Source organism: Neoarius graeffei, chromosome 4 (genome assembly GCF_027579695.1).
Source record: "Neoarius graeffei isolate fNeoGra1 chromosome 4, fNeoGra1.pri, whole genome shotgun sequence".
Taxonomy (NCBI): Eukaryota; Metazoa; Chordata; class Actinopteri; order Siluriformes; family Ariidae; genus Neoarius; species Neoarius graeffei.
In genome coordinates this window covers 765,135-786,128 of record NC_083572.1, presented here as the reverse complement: position 1 = coordinate 786,128, position 20,994 = coordinate 765,135, and the positions used below count along the sequence as shown (strand labels likewise).

Genomic DNA, 20,994 nt, shown 5'->3' with positions numbered 1-20,994 from the left:
ACCCCCAGATTTTAGATTCTAAAAATCCAGCCACTGGGGGTGTATAAGCGTGCTCGTTTAGCTTCATTCTGAACTGCAGAACTGTTCAGTTTTTAAATCCATTAGATTCTAATAGAATAGAGGAGCCAAAATAATTGGGAATCTTTTTTAATGGGCCCCGACTTGTTACAAGTATGAATAGGTGGGGCTTAAAGCAGAGAAGGTTGATAACCACTGCTCTAAATAATCACATCTCTACCCTGTGTGTGTGTGTGTGTGTGTGTGTGTGTGTGTGTGTGTGTGTGTGTGTGGACTCGGCTATGTGGAATCTACACCCCCGTTAAATCTGTTTAGCTTCATTCTGGTTTCAGTTTTTAACTCCTGCCTGTGAGACTTTTTTTTCTTCACTCATTTCAGATGAATTCATGTTTGTTCCACTTTCACTTCTCTCTCAGTGCAGAACAAGTTGAACTTTGATGCCAGTGCTGCTGACAGAGATGCTGCTGCTGCCAACAAGCCTGACTCATCATTTTCTTCTTCTTTTTACTGAAGTTTATGCCTCAAATACAAATATATGAAAATATACTTCAAGTAGGAAGGAAGCTAATAAAAATCTTAGACACTTGACCTTGCTGTGACCTTGACCCTGTTTGGATTAATTCCTAAATCTAATCAGTTCATCTGTTAGTTAAAATGAGAATTTCATATAAATCCACCGCTGAGTGATGATTAAAGTGAAACTGTGAGTTTAAGATCACCAGTGATTTACAACTTCATTTAATCACCACCTTATTTATAGCTTTTTTTTTGCTATCATCTCTCTCTCTCTCTCTTACACACACACACACACACACACACACACACACACACACACACACACACCTCCCTCCCTCTCTCTCTTACACGCACACACATTATATTCAACACTTTCACTTTTATCAGAAATGTGTTTATTTTCTGTGTTAAAATACTATTAAATGTAATCAAATTATTTTTGAAATAATTCACAAATGATCAGTTTAAACTTTTATAAACGTCCAGTTTGATTTGACAGGAAACATATTTAGACAAATATACATTTTTTTACAAGCTCTCACATTATATACATAACATTAAAAATTAAATGTCTGGAGTTATTTAGATTATTTTTACCCGAAATGTCCCCTTGTTTTAATTCCTACTGAATTACTGAATTCCTGCTGAAGTTTTGTAGAGTTGTGCAGGTTTGTGTTCGGTGTTTATCAACTCTGAAAAAAAAATCTCTGTAATATTTTATCACATCTGTAAACATGTGGCAGTGAAGAAGTTTTAAAAGTTTCCCTCCATCTGAAACAATCATTCATGATATAATAATAAACCATAATAGAGCTCATGACCTTCTGTAGGCTTTAATAAGCCATAATAAACAGTCTGAGCCACAGGGTTATTACAGTGTAAAGGTTGCTGCTGCTGTTGATGATGACGTCAGAGGGGCGTGTGCCGCTCTACTTCTCCTTCAGCAGGATGCCGTAGGGGCGGATGGCCTGGTCCACGATCTTCTTCATCTCCTCTTTCCGTTTCTTCTCGTCGGTGAGCGCGTAAACTTCCAGCGGGACGCGCACGAGCCACAGCGACTCGGACTTTCTGACTCGGTGTTCGGGGTTGATCCGGTTCTGCATGATGACCCGGTAACTCTTTCCGTTTTCGGAGGTGAACTCTTTGTGCAGCTCTGCGTCCTGCTCGGCCAGTTTAATATCCGGAGTGGAGAACATTCCGAACTCCTGCGGCTCGCGCGGCCCGCTCCCCTGCTGGCTCTGTCCTTCCCTTCCGGTTCCGTGGTAGGACACGGGCCATTCACCCGCGACAGAGTCGCTCCTCCAGCCTCCGGTGCCGAGCCATGCGTTTCCATCCGGGTATTTATCCAGAACCTTCAGAGCGAACCGGAACCATCCTTGCGGCCGGTGGTACGGCTCCCCGCCGCGCTGGCACACCTCATCGTCTCTGAGCTTCCGGAAGTCGTAATTAAACCTCGGGTCGTAAAACGTGTCCAGATTAACGCGGAGCTCTTTCGGCTCTTCCGCCTGCGGCTCTCTCACTTCCGCTTTACACAGGATGAGCGGAAGCAGCGCCGAGGACACGAAGTTATGGACCGTGAGCTCCCCGATATCGATACCACCGGGAGCCGCCGAGTCGGTGTGCGGCTTCACCGGGAGCCCCGTCAGGCACGAGAGCGCCTCTACCAACACCGAGCTTTCCATCTCACACACACCCTGTGACACACACACACACACACACACACACACACCCTGAGCTCCTGCGGGCAGCTGATCCGCACTGCGCAGAGATCAGTATATAGCCGTCAGCACGCGCATGCGCAGTGACACTGAGCTACAGACACTTTCACTTTCAGTTTAATTAAAGGAACAGTTCACAGAAAAATGAAGAATCAGATTACAGAACTCATAAGACACACAGCAGAAAAACACACACTTGTTGGTGTAGACATGCAGCAATCACACTTTATACACACTTGTAACTCATTTAGCCATTAGCAGACTAGCTGCACAGCGAGCGATACTCAGCCAGAGACCCACACCATATGGCCAAAAGCACAGGGTGTTTCAAAAATGTGATATTATTTGAGCAGCGGCACGGTGGTGTAGTGATCATCACTGTCGCCTCACAGCAAGAAGGTTCTGGGTTCGAGCCCCGGGGCCGGCGAGGGCCTTTCTGTGCGGAGTTTGCATGTTCTCCCCGTGTCCGCGTGGGTTTCCTCCGGGTGCTCCGGTTTCCCCCACAGTCCAAAGACATGCAGGTTAGGTTAACTGGTGACTCTAAATTGAGCGTAGGTGTGAATGGTTGTGTGTCGCTCTGCGATGACCTGGTGACTTGTCCAGGGTGAACCCCACCTCTCGCTCATAGTCAGCTGGGATAGGCTCCAGCCCACCCGTGACCCTGTACAGGATAAGCAGCTACAGATAACAGATGGATGGATATTATTTGAGATGTAAATATACCAGAAACTGCACACATCAAGGCAAATGAAACTGAACAGGCTTAATGTTGAGCAATATAAGATTCATTCCTCAAAATTTGAATGAGAAATTCAAAGGTATGTGGGGTCCATGAACGATTTCGCAAATTTTCAATATGCGCACCACCTGAGACACAGGTGTACTGTCGCTTTCCTTTTTGTACTTTTCACTTTCGCTTTCTTTTTTCCGTTTTTTTTCCCGGTTTTTCTCTTTCTTTTTTCAGAAGAACGCTGAGACCGGAAGCGTTCTTTTTCTCTCCTCCTGTGTAAAGACCACAAGCGGAGGCCATCCACATCGGATCTGCTTTAATATCAACAGATCTTCGTTTAAGGTACGTGAATCTTTTCATCATGGCACACCTTCTGCCTGTTCAGTGTGCTGAGTGCAGGATGTTTAGTCATTCTTCCTCCATCGCTAGCGATAGCTTTATTAGCTTTATTTGTGATAAGTGCAGATTAGTTAGCTCTCTGATGGAGAAGATTACAGTGCTAGAAGCGCGTATCCAGGCTTTAGAGCAGGTTAGTGAGCGTGAGAACAGTGTAGCTTCTGTAGGGGAAAGTCTGGATGCCCTAGGTGGAGTTAGTAATCCCCCAACTCCGGCATTAGAGCCCTTACAGCGGGGCGAATGGGTGACGGCTCGGCGGCATAAGCGTAGAGCCAAAGCTACCGCTGAGGCTCGCCCACAGGAGCACCACTCCTCTCCGCGTCACGTGCCGAACAGGTTTGCTCTCCTTAGTGATGCACCTGAGACACAGGTGTACTGTCGCTTTCCTTTTTGTACTTTTCACTTTCGCTTTCTTTTTTCCGTTTTTTTCCCCAGTTTTTCTCTTTCTTTTTTCAGAAGAACGCTGAGACCGGAAGCTTTCTTTTTCTCTCCTCCTGTGTAAAGACCACAAGTGGAGGCCATCTCCACATTTTTTTTACACACTTTTTTACTTCCTGTTTGGAGAGTTACCTGTTGTGCTGCTGAACTGGGTAAAATAAATCTACAAATATCTCTGTAATCCTTGCTTTGATAAATATTTTTTAAAGGAGCTTTTAAGCAGAAGAACTGAAACCTTGTTGGGGCAAATTTGGAAGATTTTGGAAAGTCTGGGACTGTTTTTTCTTTTTAACTAGAGCTGGTGTTAGACCCAATACAAAATGGCTGGTGGGAAGGGGAACAAAGAAAGAGGGGAGAAAGACAATGATCAAACTGTATCAATGGTACATCTACAAGAACTGCTGGAACAACAAAAACTCTTTTATAAAGAACTTTTATTACAGCAGGAAAGCAATTTTAAAACTTGTGTTAGTACCATTATGGAGACATGTAATAAAAGGATTGATGACATGCTAAAAGACTTGCAAGACTTAAGAACAAGTTTACAATTTACACAAAAGGAGTTGGATGATATTAAATGTGAAAATAAAGGAATTCAAGCTAGCTGTAAATCACAAAGAACAGATATTGATCGACTGGCTGAATCCATGCTGATATTGGACGAAAAAGCTGACATCCTCGACAGGCAAGCAAGGAGAGCAAATATAATCATCGATGGAATTCCAGAGGTAGAAAAAGAGAACAATTTAGCCACAGAAGAAAAGGTTCTGGAAATATTCAAAGAGAAACTCAACCTGGACCCAAAGACAATCACAGTGGAACAAGCATGGCGTACTGGAAATGTGAATATTTCTAGCGATGGCACTCAAGGCAGGCCACGTCCAGTCATCGTGAGATTCCATCGTATAAAGGATAGAGACATGGTACTAAGGAACGCAAGAAAATTGAAGGGGACTAGGATTTTTATAAATGAGGATTATCCAGAGGCGGTGAGACAAAGAAGGAAGGAGCTCTTGCCTAAAATGAAAGAAGCCAGAGAGAGGGGGGACATTGCTTTTCTGCTCTATGACAAACTAATAATCCGGCAAGGAGAGAAAAAAGACTCCACAGACGAGTAATAAGATATAACACTCAAAAAAGGACTTTCGTTTTTTTACTGACACAAATGTTTTCTACTGCAGGGCTACCCAAGAAGGGACTGAAAGTAGCTCACTTGAATATTGGCAGTTTGAGAAACAAAATCACTGACATTGAAGAACTCCTAACCTCTAATTCTGTTCATATTCTGGCTATCTCAGAGACTCATCTTGATGAAACTTTTAGTAATGCTGCAATGTCCATTTCAGGTTTTAATATGTACCGCAGAGATAGAAATTGTAATGGTGGTGGAGTAGCCTTTTATGTTCAAGATCACATTCCTGTAAAAGTAAGAGAAGACCTAGAACCAACTGATATTGAAATAAGGTGGTTGCAAATCCACTTACCGTATCAAAAGGATATATTGGTGGGTTGTTGCTACAGACCTCCCAGTGCAAATATTGGTTATATAGATAAATTGAATAGTATGCTTGATCAGGTATATGACCTAAGCATGGAGGTCATCCTAACAGGTGACCTAAATGTAGATTGGCTGCTACCACACTGTCCTTTAAAGCAGAAGCTCATGAACATAGCCAATTCATGTAGTTTAAAACAGATGGTGAAGCAGCCAACTAGAATAAGCATCAACAAAAGAGGTATTACAACATCGTCCTGTATTGACCACATTTATGTCAATAGAAAAGAAGTATATTCGAAAGCTATTTCAGTTCCTGTAGGTTACAGTGACCACAATTTAGTGGCTATTGCAAGGAAGGGAAGTGTACCAAAGGCTAAGCCAAGAGTCATTTTGACAAGGACTCTTAAAAGGTTTTCCAAGGAGGCTTTCTTAAATGACATTTGTAAGATAAACTGGTCAAGTGTACTTGAGGAGGAGGAACCAGACACAGCATTAAATGTATTTATGTCCAAGTTTGTGCCGGTGATAGACCAGCATGCGCCGGTTAAAAAGATGACCGTAAGAACCTCTGGAGCACCTTGGGTGGACGAAGAACTTAAACAACAGATGGCACTGAGGAATGAGGCAAAGGCAATAGCCAACAAGACCAGGAGCGTAACTGATAGAAGACAATATTGTAAATTAAGAAATTATGTCACTAAACTTAACCTGAAGAAAAAGAGAGCATACTTGACTTCACAGTTAAGTAAATTTAGTAGTGATGGGAAAAAAAATATGGAAAACGTTGAATAGTATGTTGGGGAATAAAACACCCTCACAACCAACATTCATGGAGAAAGACGGGACATTCATCACAGATCCAATAAAAATTGCCAATCATTTAAATACTTATTTTCATAACAAAGTGGCTAAATTAAGGAAAGAACAATTATCAAAAGGGAGTAATGACTCCAACCCGATGATAATGCAACTAATTAAGGAGCAATCTTGCAGCTTTCAGTTTGCCAAAGTGGAGGAAGACATGGTAAGCAAGTTAATTAATTCATCTTGCAAGGACCAACAAGCAGGTATTAACAATATAGATGGAAAGTTTCTGAAAATGGCAGTGAGTTACATCTCCCACCCCATATGCCACATATTCAATGTCAGCTTAAAGAGTGGCATTTTTCCCCAAGTTTGGAAGGAAGCAAAAATTATACCACTACCTAAAGATAAAAAGAAAACTTTTACACCATCAAATAGCAGACCAATAAGTTTGCTCCCTGCACTTAGTAAAATATTTGAGAAAATTGTTTTTAATCAAATACAATTTTATTTTTCTGAGAATAATCTGTTAACAGAATTTCAACATGCCTACAGAAAAGGGTTTTCAACATGTACAGCTTTAACCCAAATGACTGATGACTGGCTGCGAGAAATTGATAACAAAAAAATCTGTGGTGCTGTCTTGTTAGATTTCACTGCAGCATTTGATGTCATTGATCATGGACTGTTACTTCAAAAGTTGGAGAGGTATGGTTTCAAAACGTCAGCTTTAAATTGGTTTAACAGCTATCTAACAAATAGATCCCAGAAAGTTTATTTTAATGGCAGTTTCTCAAGTAGTGTGAATGTAGACTGTGGTGTGCCACAAGGCAGCTTTTTAGGACCTTTGTTGTACTCCATTTTTACAAATGATTTACCTTCAGCTGTACAAAACGCAAAAATTGTAATGTATGCAGATGATACTTCCATTTATACATCTGCAAAAACATCAGCCGAACTGACACAGGTTTTAAATAAGGTGCTAGGAGCAATAGAAAGATGGATAAAACAAAATAGACTTGTTCTCAATATATCAAAAACTAAAAGTATTGTTTTTGGCTCTAGTCATTCATTGAGTCATGACTCAGCACTTAATCTCTGTATTAATAAAGAACAAATTGAACAGGTAAAGAAAGTAAAGCTACTTGGAGTCATCATAGATTCCAGACTGTCCTGGTCTAAACAGATTGACCACATGGTTAAGAAAATGAGTAGTGGCTTGGCATTACTCAGACGTCGTGGCCAGTTCCTTACCCAGGAACTTAGAAAGAGGATTGTATGCTCTTTGGTTTTAGCGCAGATGGATTACTGTAATATTGTGTGGTCAAATGCCACCAAAGATCACCTTACTAAACTTCAGCGAGTCCAAAACAAGGCAGCACGTCTTGTTCTTCAATGTTCCTACACAACAAACATCAACTACATGCACTCAGTTTTACAATGGTTAAGAGTGGAGGATAGGTTTTATGTCTCCTTATTAACATCAACCTGGGCAGTTTTACATAACAAGACTCCATTAAATCACTATAATTTGCTCTATAAAAGTTGTGACATTCATACATATAACACAAGGCTTGCAGCAGCAGGGCGACTGAGCGTCCCAAAGATTAATACTAATGCATTTCTACGCACTGTTGAATACAGATCAATTAAAGCATGGAATAAGTTGCCAATCAAGTTAACTACATTGAATAGTAAAGTGGTTTTCAAAAAACACGCAAAAAAATATCTGAGCCTATCATATATAAAATAGGTTAATATAGAATCGAGGTAGAGATTTTTAGGTTTAAAACCATTATTAAAGTAATTAAATTATATGGGTTTTTTTGTCTTCAATTGATGGTTGATTGAATGAATGTATTGAATTGTATAGAATTTTTAACTGTATATGATTTTATTGTTGGACCCCAGGAAGAATAGCTGGGTCTGTGCCCAGCTAATGGGGATCCTAATAAACTAATAAACTAATAAACCCATTGAGAAACCTGAAAGAGCTCTGGTTATAGGGGACTCTATCATACGGCACGTGAAATTAGCTCAGCCTTTAGGGGCACCAGCAGCTTTAGTCAGGTGTATACCAGGAGCCAGGGTGCCGGACATAGCAGGTAATCTTAGGGTCCTAGGCAAGCACAGGTTCTCAAAGATAGTTATCCATGCAGGAGCTAATGATATACGCCTTCGTCAGTCTGAGGTTACTAAGAGTAACTTTGTAGAGGTGTTTAAATTAGTGAAGGCGATGTCCGATGCTGTAGTATGCTCTGACCCCATCCCAATGCGGTGTGGCGATGTAGCTTACAGCAGGTTATGGTCGCTGAACTGCTGGCTGTCCAGGTGGTGCTCTGAAAACAGTGTGGGCTTTATAGATAATTGGGCTAATTTTGAGGGCACTGCTGGCCTGTTAGGGTGAGACGGTATCCATCCCACTCGGGAAGGTGCTGCTCTCATTTCCTGCAGCATAGGTCATAGTCTCAGAACAGGCCTAGTTAATTTCTGACAATCCAGAGCCAAGGCCAGGGAGCAGACGAACAGGCTAAACCGACTGTCTGCTAGCTGCACAGAGTCGTCACTCAGGGTCCACTACATCGAGACTGTGTCTGTTCCCCGAGCTCAACAAAAAGGTAGAAATTTTCAGAGAGTTTGTTCCAGTAACCTAATCAATATAAAATTAGATCATACTGACTGTACAGCTGCTGCCAGCACCTTTGATCTAAAGGTGGGGCTATTAAATATTAGATCTCTTACATCTAAAGCGCTAATGGTTAATGAACTCATTACTGATCCGGAGTTTAATGTACTTTGTTTAACTGAAACATGGATTAAGCCAAATGAATATATAGCATTAAATGAAGCGAGTCCTCCTGGATACAGTTATATACACCAGCCTCGTCTAACTGGCAGAGGAGGAGGCGTCGCGGTTATTTATAATGATTATCTAGGTGTAACACAAAAACCTGGTTATAAATTTAATACATTTGAAGTTCTTCATACGAATATAATGTATGTAGCCTCGAAAAATAAGTCTACCCAGTTAATTCCATTGCTTATTATTTACAGGCCCCCGGGGCCATATTCTGAGTTTCTTTCTGAATTTGCAGATTTGATCTCAGATCTGGTTATTTCCTTAGACAAAGCTTTAGTTGTCGGAGATTTTAATATTCACTTCGATAACCCAGAAGACCCTTTAAAAACAGTGTTTGTGTTCATCTTAGATTCAGTCGGGATTAAGCAGAATGTCATCGGACTGACCCATAATGGTGGTCACACCCTTGATCTAATACTAACATTCAGATTAAACATAGACAGTATAGTCACACTTCCACAGTCTGAAGTTATCTCAGATCATTATCTCATCTCATTCAAACTATGTCTGAGTAATAATATATGCACCTCACCACACTACTGTATTAAACGTACTTTCACGTCAACTACTGCACAGAGCTTTATAAATGATCTCCCAGAGTTATCAACTTTGATTGGGTCACTGTCAGCCCCTGCAGAACTTGATCAGGCAACTGAATGCTTAGAGTCAACATTCCGCCATACTTTAGATAATGTAGCTCCTCTAAAAAGGAAAATGGTCAGAGACAAAAAATTAGCACCCTGGTATAATGATGACACTCGCACATTAAAACAGACCACTCAAAAATTGGAACGTAAATGGCGTCAAACAAAATTGGTAGTGTTCAAATTAGCTTGGAAGGAGAGCTTCCTGAAGTATAGAAAAGCTCTTAGTGCTGCGAGATCAACATATCTCTCCTCCCTAATAGAAGATAACAAAAATAATCCTAGATTCCTATTTAATACTGTAGCAAAATTAACCAGGAATAAGTCCACTATAGACACATGCACACCTGCAGTATGTAGTAGCAACGACTTCATGAATTTTTTTAATGACAAAATTGAGAATATCCGACAAAAAAATTCAAACTACTAATTTAAGGTCAGACAATGAAAGTGACCTTGTAGTTAACAATATAACTGTATCAGATCAGCAATTAGAATGTTTTACTCCCCTTAAAGAAACTGAATTACTTTCATTAATCTCACCATCAAAAGCCTCAACTTGTGTACTAGATCCCTTACCGACACATCTATTCAAACAGATAATACCTGGAGTAATTGAACCGCTTCTAAAAATAATAAATTCTTCTCTTACGATTGGCTATGTACCCAAATCCTTTAAACTAGCAGTTATCAAACCCCTGATTAAAAAACCTGACCTTGATCCCTGTCAGCTGTCCAATTATCGGCCAATATCAAACCTCCCCTTTATCTCCAAGATCCTTGAAAAAGCTGTGGCACAGCAGTTACGCTCATATTTACATAGGAATAACATCCATGAAATGTATCAGTCAGGATTTAGACCTCATCATAGCACAGAGACAGCTCTGGTTAAAGTATGTAGTAAACGACCTACTGTTGGCGTCTGATCAGGGCTGTGTCTCACTGCTTGTGTTGCTTGACCTTAGTGCAGCATCTGATACCATTGATCATTCCATTCTTCTGGATAGACTAGAAAATGTTGTGGGAGTTAAGGGAATGGCCCTCTCCTGGCTCAGGTCTTATTTAACTGATCGCTATCAGTATGTTGATATAAATGGTGATATTTCTAGACGTACTGAGGTAAAGTTTGGTGTTCCACAAGGTTCTGTCTTGGGTCCACTGCTTTTTTCTCTAAATATGTTCCCTCTGGGCGATATTATTCGTAAACATTGTATTAGTTTCCACTGTTATGCTGATGACACACAGTTGTATGTCTCTGCAAAACCTGATGAGAGACACCAGCTTAATAGAATTGAGGAATGTGTTAAGGACATTAGACACTGGATGCTTATTAATTTCCTTCTGCTTAACTCTGACAAGACTGAAGTGCTTGTACTCGGACCACATGCAGCTAGAAGTAAGTTTTCTGATTACACAGTGACTCTGGATGGCCTTTCTGTTTCTTCACGTGCAGCAGTAAAAGACCTCGGAGTGATTATTGACCCCAGTCTTTCATTCGAAACTCACATTGATAACATTACCCGGATAGCTTTCTTTCATCTCAGAAATATTGCAAAGATAAAAAATTTAATGTCATTGCGTGACGCAGAAAAACTAATTCATGCTTTCATTACCTCCAGGTTGGATTACTGTAATGCCTTACTGTCTGGATGTTCCAATAAGTGCATAAACAAGCTCCAGTTAGTTCAAAATGCAGCAGCAAGAGTCCTTACTAGAACTAGAAAATATGACCCCATCACCCCTGTCTTATCCACACTGCATTGGCTCCCAATCACATTTCGTATTGATTATAAAATACTACTATTGACCTTTAAAGCACTAAATGGTCTCGCACCACAGTACCTGAGTGAACTTCTGCTCCTCTATGACCCACCACGCCTACTTAGATCAAAAGGTGCAGGCTATCTGCTGGTACCTCGTATAGTGAAGGCTACATCAGGGGGCAGAGCCTTTTCTTACAAAGCCCCACAGTTATGGAACAGCCTTCCAAGTAATGTTCGGGAATCAGACACAGTCTCAGCATTTAAGTCTAGGCTGAAAACATATCTGTTTAGTCAAGCCTTTTGTTAATGGTGTTTATGAGGTAAAGGAGTAGATCTGGAGGATCCTCAGACAGAGTGTTTTGGTAAACTGGGATGTATGGATGCTGTCAGTCCCCACTCGCTTGCTCACTCAAGTTTGTTGATGGTGTAGTGGCTGCTGCTTTATGTCCCGGGGCCCCTCATGCCTGTGTTACCTTCTGGTTCTCCCCTTTTAGTTATGTTGTCATAGTTAGTTGCCGGAGTCCCTGCTTGTACTCGGTGCAATATGTATACTGCTCCTACTTATTCAGGTGACATTGGGCATACCTAACAACCTGTGTTTTCTTTCCCTCCCCTCCCCCACCCCAAATCTGTCCCTCTGAGTTACATGGAGTCAACAGGAAATCTTTTGGTGGAGAGGGTGGAGACCTCGACTGGCTATCGTAGCCTGCAGGGAATCAGCCGTCAGACTTTCTGTCGCATGTCCCAGACCCGGTGAAATGTAACTGAATTGTCTTGGCCAGCCCTAAGGGTCCCATCTGCATCTCATCATTGCTGAGGAGTGTGCTCCCATCACCCAATCAAGCATCCAGCCAGAGCAGGTCATGATATATTTTTTACCATATTAACATGCCATTGTTGTGTGTTATGCCTGATGTAAAGACTCTCGTCTCTGCGAGCCTACCACACAGATTTAATACTTGTCATTTTTAGGGCATACCTAACAACGTGTTTACTTTCTCTCTCTCTTCCCCCCCAATCTGTCCCTCTGAGTTACATGTTGATCCTGGGATTGAGATGCTGGCCTCTTCTGCCCCTCGGACCTGCCTGATCCATCCTGGTGCCCTGTGTCTGGTCGGAGTTTTATCGCACCGCTCCTGTGAAGGATGGCCCCATGAGGACAGTTGAGGGTTATACCTGGAGGATGCTCTGGACTCTTACAGTAATGCTTTTATGGCTGAGGACTACAGTTGTCTTGCTAACTTTAGGACGGCAGTTATCATGAACAGTTTTGCACTCAAGTTTCCATCAATGAAGAGTTATAACATCAACGAAACTGTCCTCATGTTAAAACTGTTAATATTATAGCCAGGCTGTCTGTTGTTGCCCAAATGAGGATGGGTTCCCTTTTGAGTCTGGTTCCTCTCGAGGTTTCTTCCTCATGTCATCTGAGGGAGTTTTTCCTTGCCACCGTTGCCACAGGCTTGCTCATTGGGGATAGATTAGGGATAAATTAACTCGTGTTTTAAGTCGTTCAAATTCTGTAAAGCTGCTTTGCGACAATGTTTATTGTTAAAAGCACTATACAAATAAACTTGACTTGACTTGACACAGCACACGTCAAGTCGGTAAGCCAGTCGCAAACGTTTCCTCAGGACACGCCAAACCATCGTTGGAGGAATCTGGGTATCCAGGCTTGCTCTTCTTATGGACTTCTTGGGGCTTCGCCAGAGTTTTTCATGAACCTGCTCGACCATCTGTTCCAATGCTGGCAGTTGTCTAGATCCTTTTGCCCTGCACAGACAACCTTTCTCTTTGAACTTTTTGTGCCGTGTCCAAATCTGCATTGCAGTTGGTGCATTTTTAGAGAATTCTCTCATAAATGCACGCTGCAATCTTGTTCAACTGTGTTCGAGTGAACTTTAACACACAAAATGGCTTTTCTGTTCCAGTGAATGGCATTTCTATACCTAAAAAGATTAAAAAAAAAACATTAAACACAAAATGTTGACCTGTTTCCGCACATGCTGTTAAAATTTGAGGTCAATTGAATGAGAATTGGCAAAGTTATTAGAGTGTGAGAAATATCAAATATTTTCAAACACCCTGTATGTGACCATCACACCTGACTGTCCCTGTTGAATGTCTCATTCCAGATTTATTCCCCTTTCCTGTTATAATGAGGTCCACTCTTCTGGGAAGGCTCTCCGTTAGATTTTGGGGTGTGGCTTTAGGGGTGTGTGTTCGTTCAGCTACAGGAGCAGTGTTACACTTCACATGATAAGGGATTAATTTTATTTGTTTTACTTTTATGAAACTGTTTATGTACAAATAGTGTTACTGAAACTGTGCTGGTCTTAATGACCATATATATCTGTTAGAAAATGACTCCTTCAAGACAACACCTTACTGGATAGAACGAACCCCACCACAGACCAGATTTGCACCCTGCTTGACCTCTGCCTGACTACTATTTATTTCCAGTTTAATGAAAGTTTCTACAGACAGAAGCATGGATGTGCCATGGGCTCACTGGTGTCCCCTATTGTGGCCAATCTTTACATGGAGGAAGTGGAACATAAAGCTTTGATCACTTTTTCAGGAGTTGCTCCCAGCCACTGGTTCAGATATGTGGATGACACCTGGGTTAAAATCAAAACCCATGAAGTGGAAGCCTTCTCTAAACACATCAATGCAGTGGATATCAACATCAATTTCACTCGAGAGGACGTAAGTGAGAATAATCTAGCCTTCTTGGATTGTGATGTACAGTAGCAGCAATTGAATTTTTCCCGTTCCAACCGCACGCCATGCGACTGCCATGCGACTGCCATGCGACTGCCGTGCAGTTCCCAGCTGAACACCAGTCGGCTGCCATGAATGGCTCAGACCCCCCTTCCTGCCCTATTTTAATTCTAAACATGCCCATTCATTCGATTCCACGGTGTCACCATTAGATGGCGCTTCTCTCATTAAAAAAATCTTGAAATGATGTGTGAAGCTTTTGTACTGCGCTTCCCGATTTCAGTGAGAAAGTAGCTGTAGAATAGATACATAAATGTGAGGTAAATTTTACCCAATTTAAGTATTTCATAGCTTTTTATTTCAGTTATTTTATACTCAATATATGGAATTAAATCTACCCCAAACAAGTCAATGCAAATTGTTACCTCAGATTTATTGGGTAAATTCTATACGGTAGGTTACTTTTTCAGTGCAGGAGCAGATGAAACTGTGGGTCTTGGTAGTCTGGTGGTTACTGCACATGTCCTGTACCGGTAACTCCTGAAACATGTTTTGATTCTTGCCTTGGGTTTACTCACTCAAAAATAAATATTTAAAAAAAATGACTCTTGCAATGAAGCACTGTGCACTTTTTAGTGTTACATGTAGGTCCGTGTATCATCCGATCATTCAAGTATTCCATTTAATCTGAAAAACAAAAAAAACACTCAATATTTCGTTTTCCTGTTTTTCTGTATGACCAAAAAATGAGGGATTGGTGTTTGTTTTCCTTTTTCCAACTCAAAACAGAACAAATAATAAACAGGGAAACCAAAACGAAATAATAACTCTAATTTACGATTATTGATTTTCTCTATATTCCCCACGCTACATTAGCCTTCCCATGATCCTCAGCGACAGTCCATCATCATCTCTGCGTCTATGAAACAGAAAAATTGCATGTGCATGTATATATCAAGTAATTTATTCATACATCCTATTCATTTAATATATTAAGCTGTTAATGTTAAGCTGATGATCTCTTAATTATTATTATCTCAATATAATAGTAATCTGTACTCGAGTTGAGGGGGGATGGGGGGGATGCCATCCCCCCGGAATAAAAAATGGTCAAAATCATCCCCCCTCTAAAACGGGCATCCCCCTCCCTTCCCTTGAGCAATTTTATCAATAAATGTGGACATTACTTCTATTTAACATTGGAATTAGAAATGCCATTCCATGTAGCTTTGCTGAAACTGAGCATACAGTAAGCTCCCGCGAGAGAGGGCGCGCGCAAGCGAAGCGTTTGAGGAGGTGACATTCAGTTGGGGTTCCGTTATTTTTGATTTCATTCGGCGTCAGTGACAGCAGCGGATTGCAGCATCATGGCCAAGCGGAGTGGACAGCAAGACCTAAGCAGGTTCGGCTTTAAGATCGCAAGAAAAAAGCATTTCAGGAGGTAAGTCAAGAGTTACGAATATCAGTCCCACTTTCTGTGAGCCCACTATCATGCTGTAAAGTTCCCGATATGGAGCCTAATTTGTGGGCGGCGGATAACAACACAGCTATCATAATGAATGTTAGTTTGGAGTCTATCCAGCTATCGATAGCTTACTCAGGTTCATGTTAGCTTTGATTTCTTGTATAAGGCCATTAATTTAATCAGCCTGGACGTTCGTTTGTTATTCTTCAGGCAAGTAAGAGTGTTATTCAAGGCAGGAAGGCTAAAATAAATGACACTAGCAGTTTTGAAGGCTTCATTGCCTCATTAGAGAGCCGGTAACAACATGTAAGGCAGAGCAGGATTGGTGTAGGACTCGACAGTGTCTGCTAAAATGCAGCTTTCTTTTGCTTCGTCATAGGCTCTTCTTCTGTCTCCTCAATGGGCCTTTTCCCCTTTCCAAAGAAACTTTCCAAAGATGCCTGCTTTTAACTCATTTTGCTAGCTTGTATCCAGTATGTATCAAAGTGCTGGTATGTATCGAAGCAAAGTATCAAAGTATCCAAGGCAGCTCCTTGGTAACCGTCAACATTAAGGTGTCACGTGACCTAGATAACAGCGGGAATCAACGTTACAGAAAGAATCCGGTCATTTTTCAAAGCTCAAATCCTCATTCAGATAATAAATAAATCAGAAATAACATTATAATTATATTTAATTAAATTATCTTATCCACTGCTCTTTATTCCAGATGACAGTCAGCAGCAACTGCAGCACAGTGCGACAGGAGCTGGAGGACCCGGAGTGGGAGACAATACAGGAGCAAGCAGGAGAACCAACAGCTGAAGAGCTGAAGATTTACAATTTACTGTTGCTTGTTTTAGCTTATTGGTTCCCTACCTACCTCTGTATTTAATTCAATGTTCCCAATGTTCAGCTTTGAATAAAAATTCTATTGACTTGATATGAAAAGATTCAGTTGTTCATTTACATTGCCTGCTGAGGTTTTAATAAATTATTTACCAAACGATTTAAAAGGAGCCTACCATGACTAGTGCAATTTGAAGTGCAACTTCATAGTCATGGTAGGCTCCTTTTAAATCGTTTGGTAAATAATTTATTAAAACCTCAGCAGGCAACTGAATCGGTAACTTTACAGCATGATAGTGGGCTCACAGAAAGTGGGACTGATATTCGTAACTCTTGACTTACCTCCTGAAATGTTTTTTTTTTCCTTGCGATCTTAAATCTGAACTTGCTTAGGTCTTGCTGTCCACTCCGCTTGGCCATGATGCTGCAATCCGCTGCTGTCACTGACCCCGAATGAAATAAAAAATAACGGAACTCCAACTGAATGTCACCTCCTCAAACGCTTCGCTTGCGCGTGCCCTCTCTCGCGGTAGCTTAAGGCCCGGTCACACAGCACTCCGCGTCTATATCACGTTCAAAAAGATACAAAAATCTGACGGACGTGGTCGTAAGTGGTAATTTTTGGTCAATTTTGGCTTTGCCGTGCTTTGTACGGGGTATGGCCGTCGGCGGCTGTTTCACTGCTGCAGCACTGCCTAAGCACAGCTAACCAAGTCCAGCCAGGTGTAAGGCTAAAAATAGGTTCGCACGTGTTCGAACGCAGGGAAAAAAGCGACAAGTTACCACGGATAACCGTGGCCTCATCGCGTCTGTAGCACTGCCGATCGCGTGTTGAGCGCGGACGTAAAACGGGCACTCCACTGCCATAGCACTGCCAAATCACGGGTAACCGCGGCTCAGCGTCGTTGGAAGAGCGGCTTGCTGCGCATATAAAAGCGGTCGCGCACGGCTGGTCTTCACAGTTGCCGATCCAGATCTCTACAGTCCACAACCGTCACGCAAGTTTGTTCGGTGATTTCTGTTTTATCATGGCCAAGAAGAAGGGTCCCCCTGCCAAGAAGAGGCCGACGAAGGGTGAATATTTGCAGATTGAAAATATGAATTTCAATGTATAAATGAAAATTAGAAGCATGTCAATAAATAGATTTATTTTTCATGTACAGGTGCTACCCCTCCTGCCGCCCCTCCTGCCACCACCACTGCTACCACTACCTCTGCTGCCACCCCTCCTGCCACCACCACTGCTACCACTACCTCTGCTGCCGCCCCTCCTGCCACCACCACTGCTACCACTACCTCTGCTGCCGCCCCTCCTGCCACCACCACTGCTACCACTACCTCTGCTGCCGCCCCTCCTGTCACCACCACTGCTACCACTACCTCTGCTGCCACCCCTCCTGCCACCACCACTGCTACCACCCCTGCTGCTGCCCCTGAGGCACCCATGGAGCTTGGAGAAGTGAGCCACCCAGCCCTTGAGGAGGGAGAAACACTTCCTGTGGAAGAAGTGAGGCCTCCTACTCCTCCCCCCCAAGCTGGTCAGGACGAGGAGGAAGAACCAGTGCTCGTAGGCAAGGGCCGTGGACGTGGACAGAGCAAGGGCAAGGGGAAGACTGCCCCCAAGAAGGACTGGAGCCTTGATGCTGCTGTAGAGGAGGACGTTCTCGAGTGGCTGAAGGGCAACCCCTACCTCTGGATGCGCAGCAAGAAGGGCTACAAGCAGAAGAAGGCTGCCTGGGAGATGAAGGCCCAAGAACTGGGGATCGATGTGGAGCACCTAGAGCAGTGGTGGAAAGGAATAAAGGACTGGTATGTGAAGCTCTCAAAGAAGACCAGTGGTCAGGCGACCAAGATGCTCACAGAGAGGGAGACCTGGGTCCTGCAGCACTGTGGCTTCTACAAAGGTCAGTACATTTAATTACATTGATTTCAAATGTGTTTTGAATTTCATTGCATTTGTCAATTTCATTTCACATTTAAATGTATGAAATGCTTTTAAAAGCAAAATGTCAATGCCGTGTAACTAAATAAATGTTTTAAACCTTTCAGTTTCCATCCCCAGTGACACTGGAGATCCCCTCGTCACTCTGGCCTGGGTCCCCTCTGCCTCTGCCACTGCCATGTCCACGGTCTCATGCCCTCCCCCTTCAGTGGACTCTGACGGCGACAGCCAGGCTCACGTCCTCGAGGACATGGAGTCTGCAGCTGTTGACCAGGCCTCTACATCTCAGCCCACGTCCACGTCCAGTCGCAGCCGCAAGCGTGACAAGAGGAGAAGGGAGGAAGAGTGCCAGGAGGAGGAAGACACCTGGATGCGAGAACTCCGTGCCACCATGCAGGCCAACCAAGCCCTCCTGGAGAAGCTTGTGGAGGAGAGGCCCAATTCTGACCGTGAGCCCTTCGTACGGTTTGTTGCTGACACCCTGCGTACAGCTCCCCAGGAGCAGTACGACGAGATGAAGGAGCTGATCTTTGATATAGTGCGCCAGGGCCGGCGCCGCCAGCCTGGTGACAGTGAACAGCCATCCACGTCATGGGCCAGACCAGCTCAGTCCGTGTCAGCACCCCCAGCCTGGACAGCTTCCCAGCCTTCCCCCCAGCCCTTCAGTCAGCAGTTCAGCCAGCCCTACAGCCAGCCCTACAGCCAGCCCTACAGCGGCAAGCAGTACTTCCAGCAGCACAACCCCCAGTACCAGCAGAACTGGCAGTATGGCAGCAGCTTCATGCAGCAGACCTCGTTCCCCCCCATGCGGCAGACTGCTACTACACCCTCTCCTACACCTATGCAGTTATGTGCTCAGCAGCCCACCTACCCCCAGCAGCAGCAGCAACAGCAGGAGCAGACTCCACCAAGCCGTGCCCAGCCCAGAGAGTCAGCTGAGTCATGGAGCATCCAGTTGGCCCAGAACACGATCCAGAGTAATGAATGGAACGCTAACCTCAGCTTCGACAGCACCATGCTCACACCTGCAGGCAGATCCAGACTTGACTCTCAGACATCCATGAACACTCCCAATGTGTCAGCCACCTCTCCTGGACTACAGACCGGGCCTCAGGAACAGCCTACAGGACAGCCGACTCAGGAACAGTAGAGTCAGGACTCCATTGTTAGTTTTGTTTAGTGTATGCTCTTGTTTGTTATTAGGTTGAGAAGATTGGCTATGTATGCCTTGCTGTAAACTTGTGACTTATGTTATTTGCTGAATATATGCCAATGACATTGGTATAAATTATGAAATGTGTTGGTGTTTTCTCTGGTTAATAAATATAAACCAAAAATAAATGAACATCCATCAAAAAACATAATTAAAGTAAATAAAATGCGAACTTAAAAAATAATGAAAAAAAGAAAAAAGCAATAGCAAACACAAAAATAAATGACAAAGTACATATGAAATTAAAACAAAAATTGGATTAAGACAGTTATCTTCTAACATTTAATAGAAGATAATTGTCTTAATCCAATTTATATTTTCCTTTCATTTCGTACGTACTTTAAATTTTTGTTTGCTATCTTTAATTTTTCATTTTAATTTAATATATGACAAGTTTATTTATTCTAATTCACAATAAATTACTTCTATAGTCTATAGTTTTTAGTTTTAATCTAGTAAAGTCAAAACTGCCAAACACATTTTACATTTCAATTTATTACATTAATACAATATGTAATGTCACCAGTACATATATCAAACATCATTATCACATCAATATTTACATATCAGCGCTCCAGCTTCCCTAACTAACATGATCAGTAAACATAGCTAATGGGGGAGGAGCATATCATCCTGCCACGGCACCCTTCCAGCGGGGGAGTTGCACCACTGCATGATGAGGTTCCTCTGGGCCTTGGCTACCCTGGCATCTCTATTGGGTCCTGTTACTCTATCAGGCCTCGTGTCTTCAAGGTTCCTACCTTCACGCCAAGCACCAAGCACCAGGGCTCCATCTGGACGTTCCCAGTCCACCAGCCTGTTCTGCATCACCGGGTAACGTGTTCTCATCAGGTTGTGAAGGAGTACGCACGCCTTGACCAGCAGCCTGACAGTGTCAGCTTCATGCATCATGGTAGTCAGGAGAATTTGAAATCGGTTGGCAAGGATCCCGAACGAATTTTCAACTACCCGTCTGGCCCGCGACAGTCGATAGTTAAATTTCCTCTGCTCCTTGGTCATGTCCCTGTTAGCGTAGGGCTTCATCATGTAGGTCCGGAGTCCAAAGGCATCATCACCTACCAGGAAGTAGGGTACATCTTGTGTGTCCCCTGGCAAAGGATCCGGCTGAGGGAAGCCGGCGATGTCATTGTTCTGCAGACCCTCCTTGAACTCACTTTCATTGTAGATGTGGGCATCAGAGGAGGACCCCTTGCCGCTTACGTCTATCCACAGGAATTTGTAGTCAGAAGACACGACTGCTAGGAGGATAACACTGAAGAAGCCTTTATAGTTGAAGTAGTCAGACCCAGTATTGGCAGGAGCTTTACACGCAATATGTTTCCCATCTATAGCCCCAATGACATGTGGAAAATTCCATCTGTGGTACCAATCATCAGCTACCTGGCGCCACTGGGCTTCAGAGTCTGGCAGGGAGAG

The 20,994-nt window shown here is 42.9% G+C and overlaps 1 protein-coding gene across 1 annotated transcript; it reads left to right on the top strand.

Annotated features, from left to right (window-relative positions):
• Positions 1 to 4,463: 4,463 nt before the first annotated feature.
• LOC132884206 (uncharacterized) lies at positions 4,464 to 19,640 on the top strand. The gene is made up of 3 exons (XM_060918028.1): positions 4,464 to 4,706; positions 17,547 to 18,306; positions 18,452 to 19,640. The coding sequence occupies exons 1-3, from the start codon at positions 4,464 to 4,466 to the stop codon at positions 19,492 to 19,494; spliced, it is 2,046 nt and encodes a 681-aa protein (XP_060774011.1). The 3' UTR covers positions 19,495 to 19,640.
• The last annotated feature ends 1,354 nt before the right edge of the window (positions 19,641 to 20,994 follow it).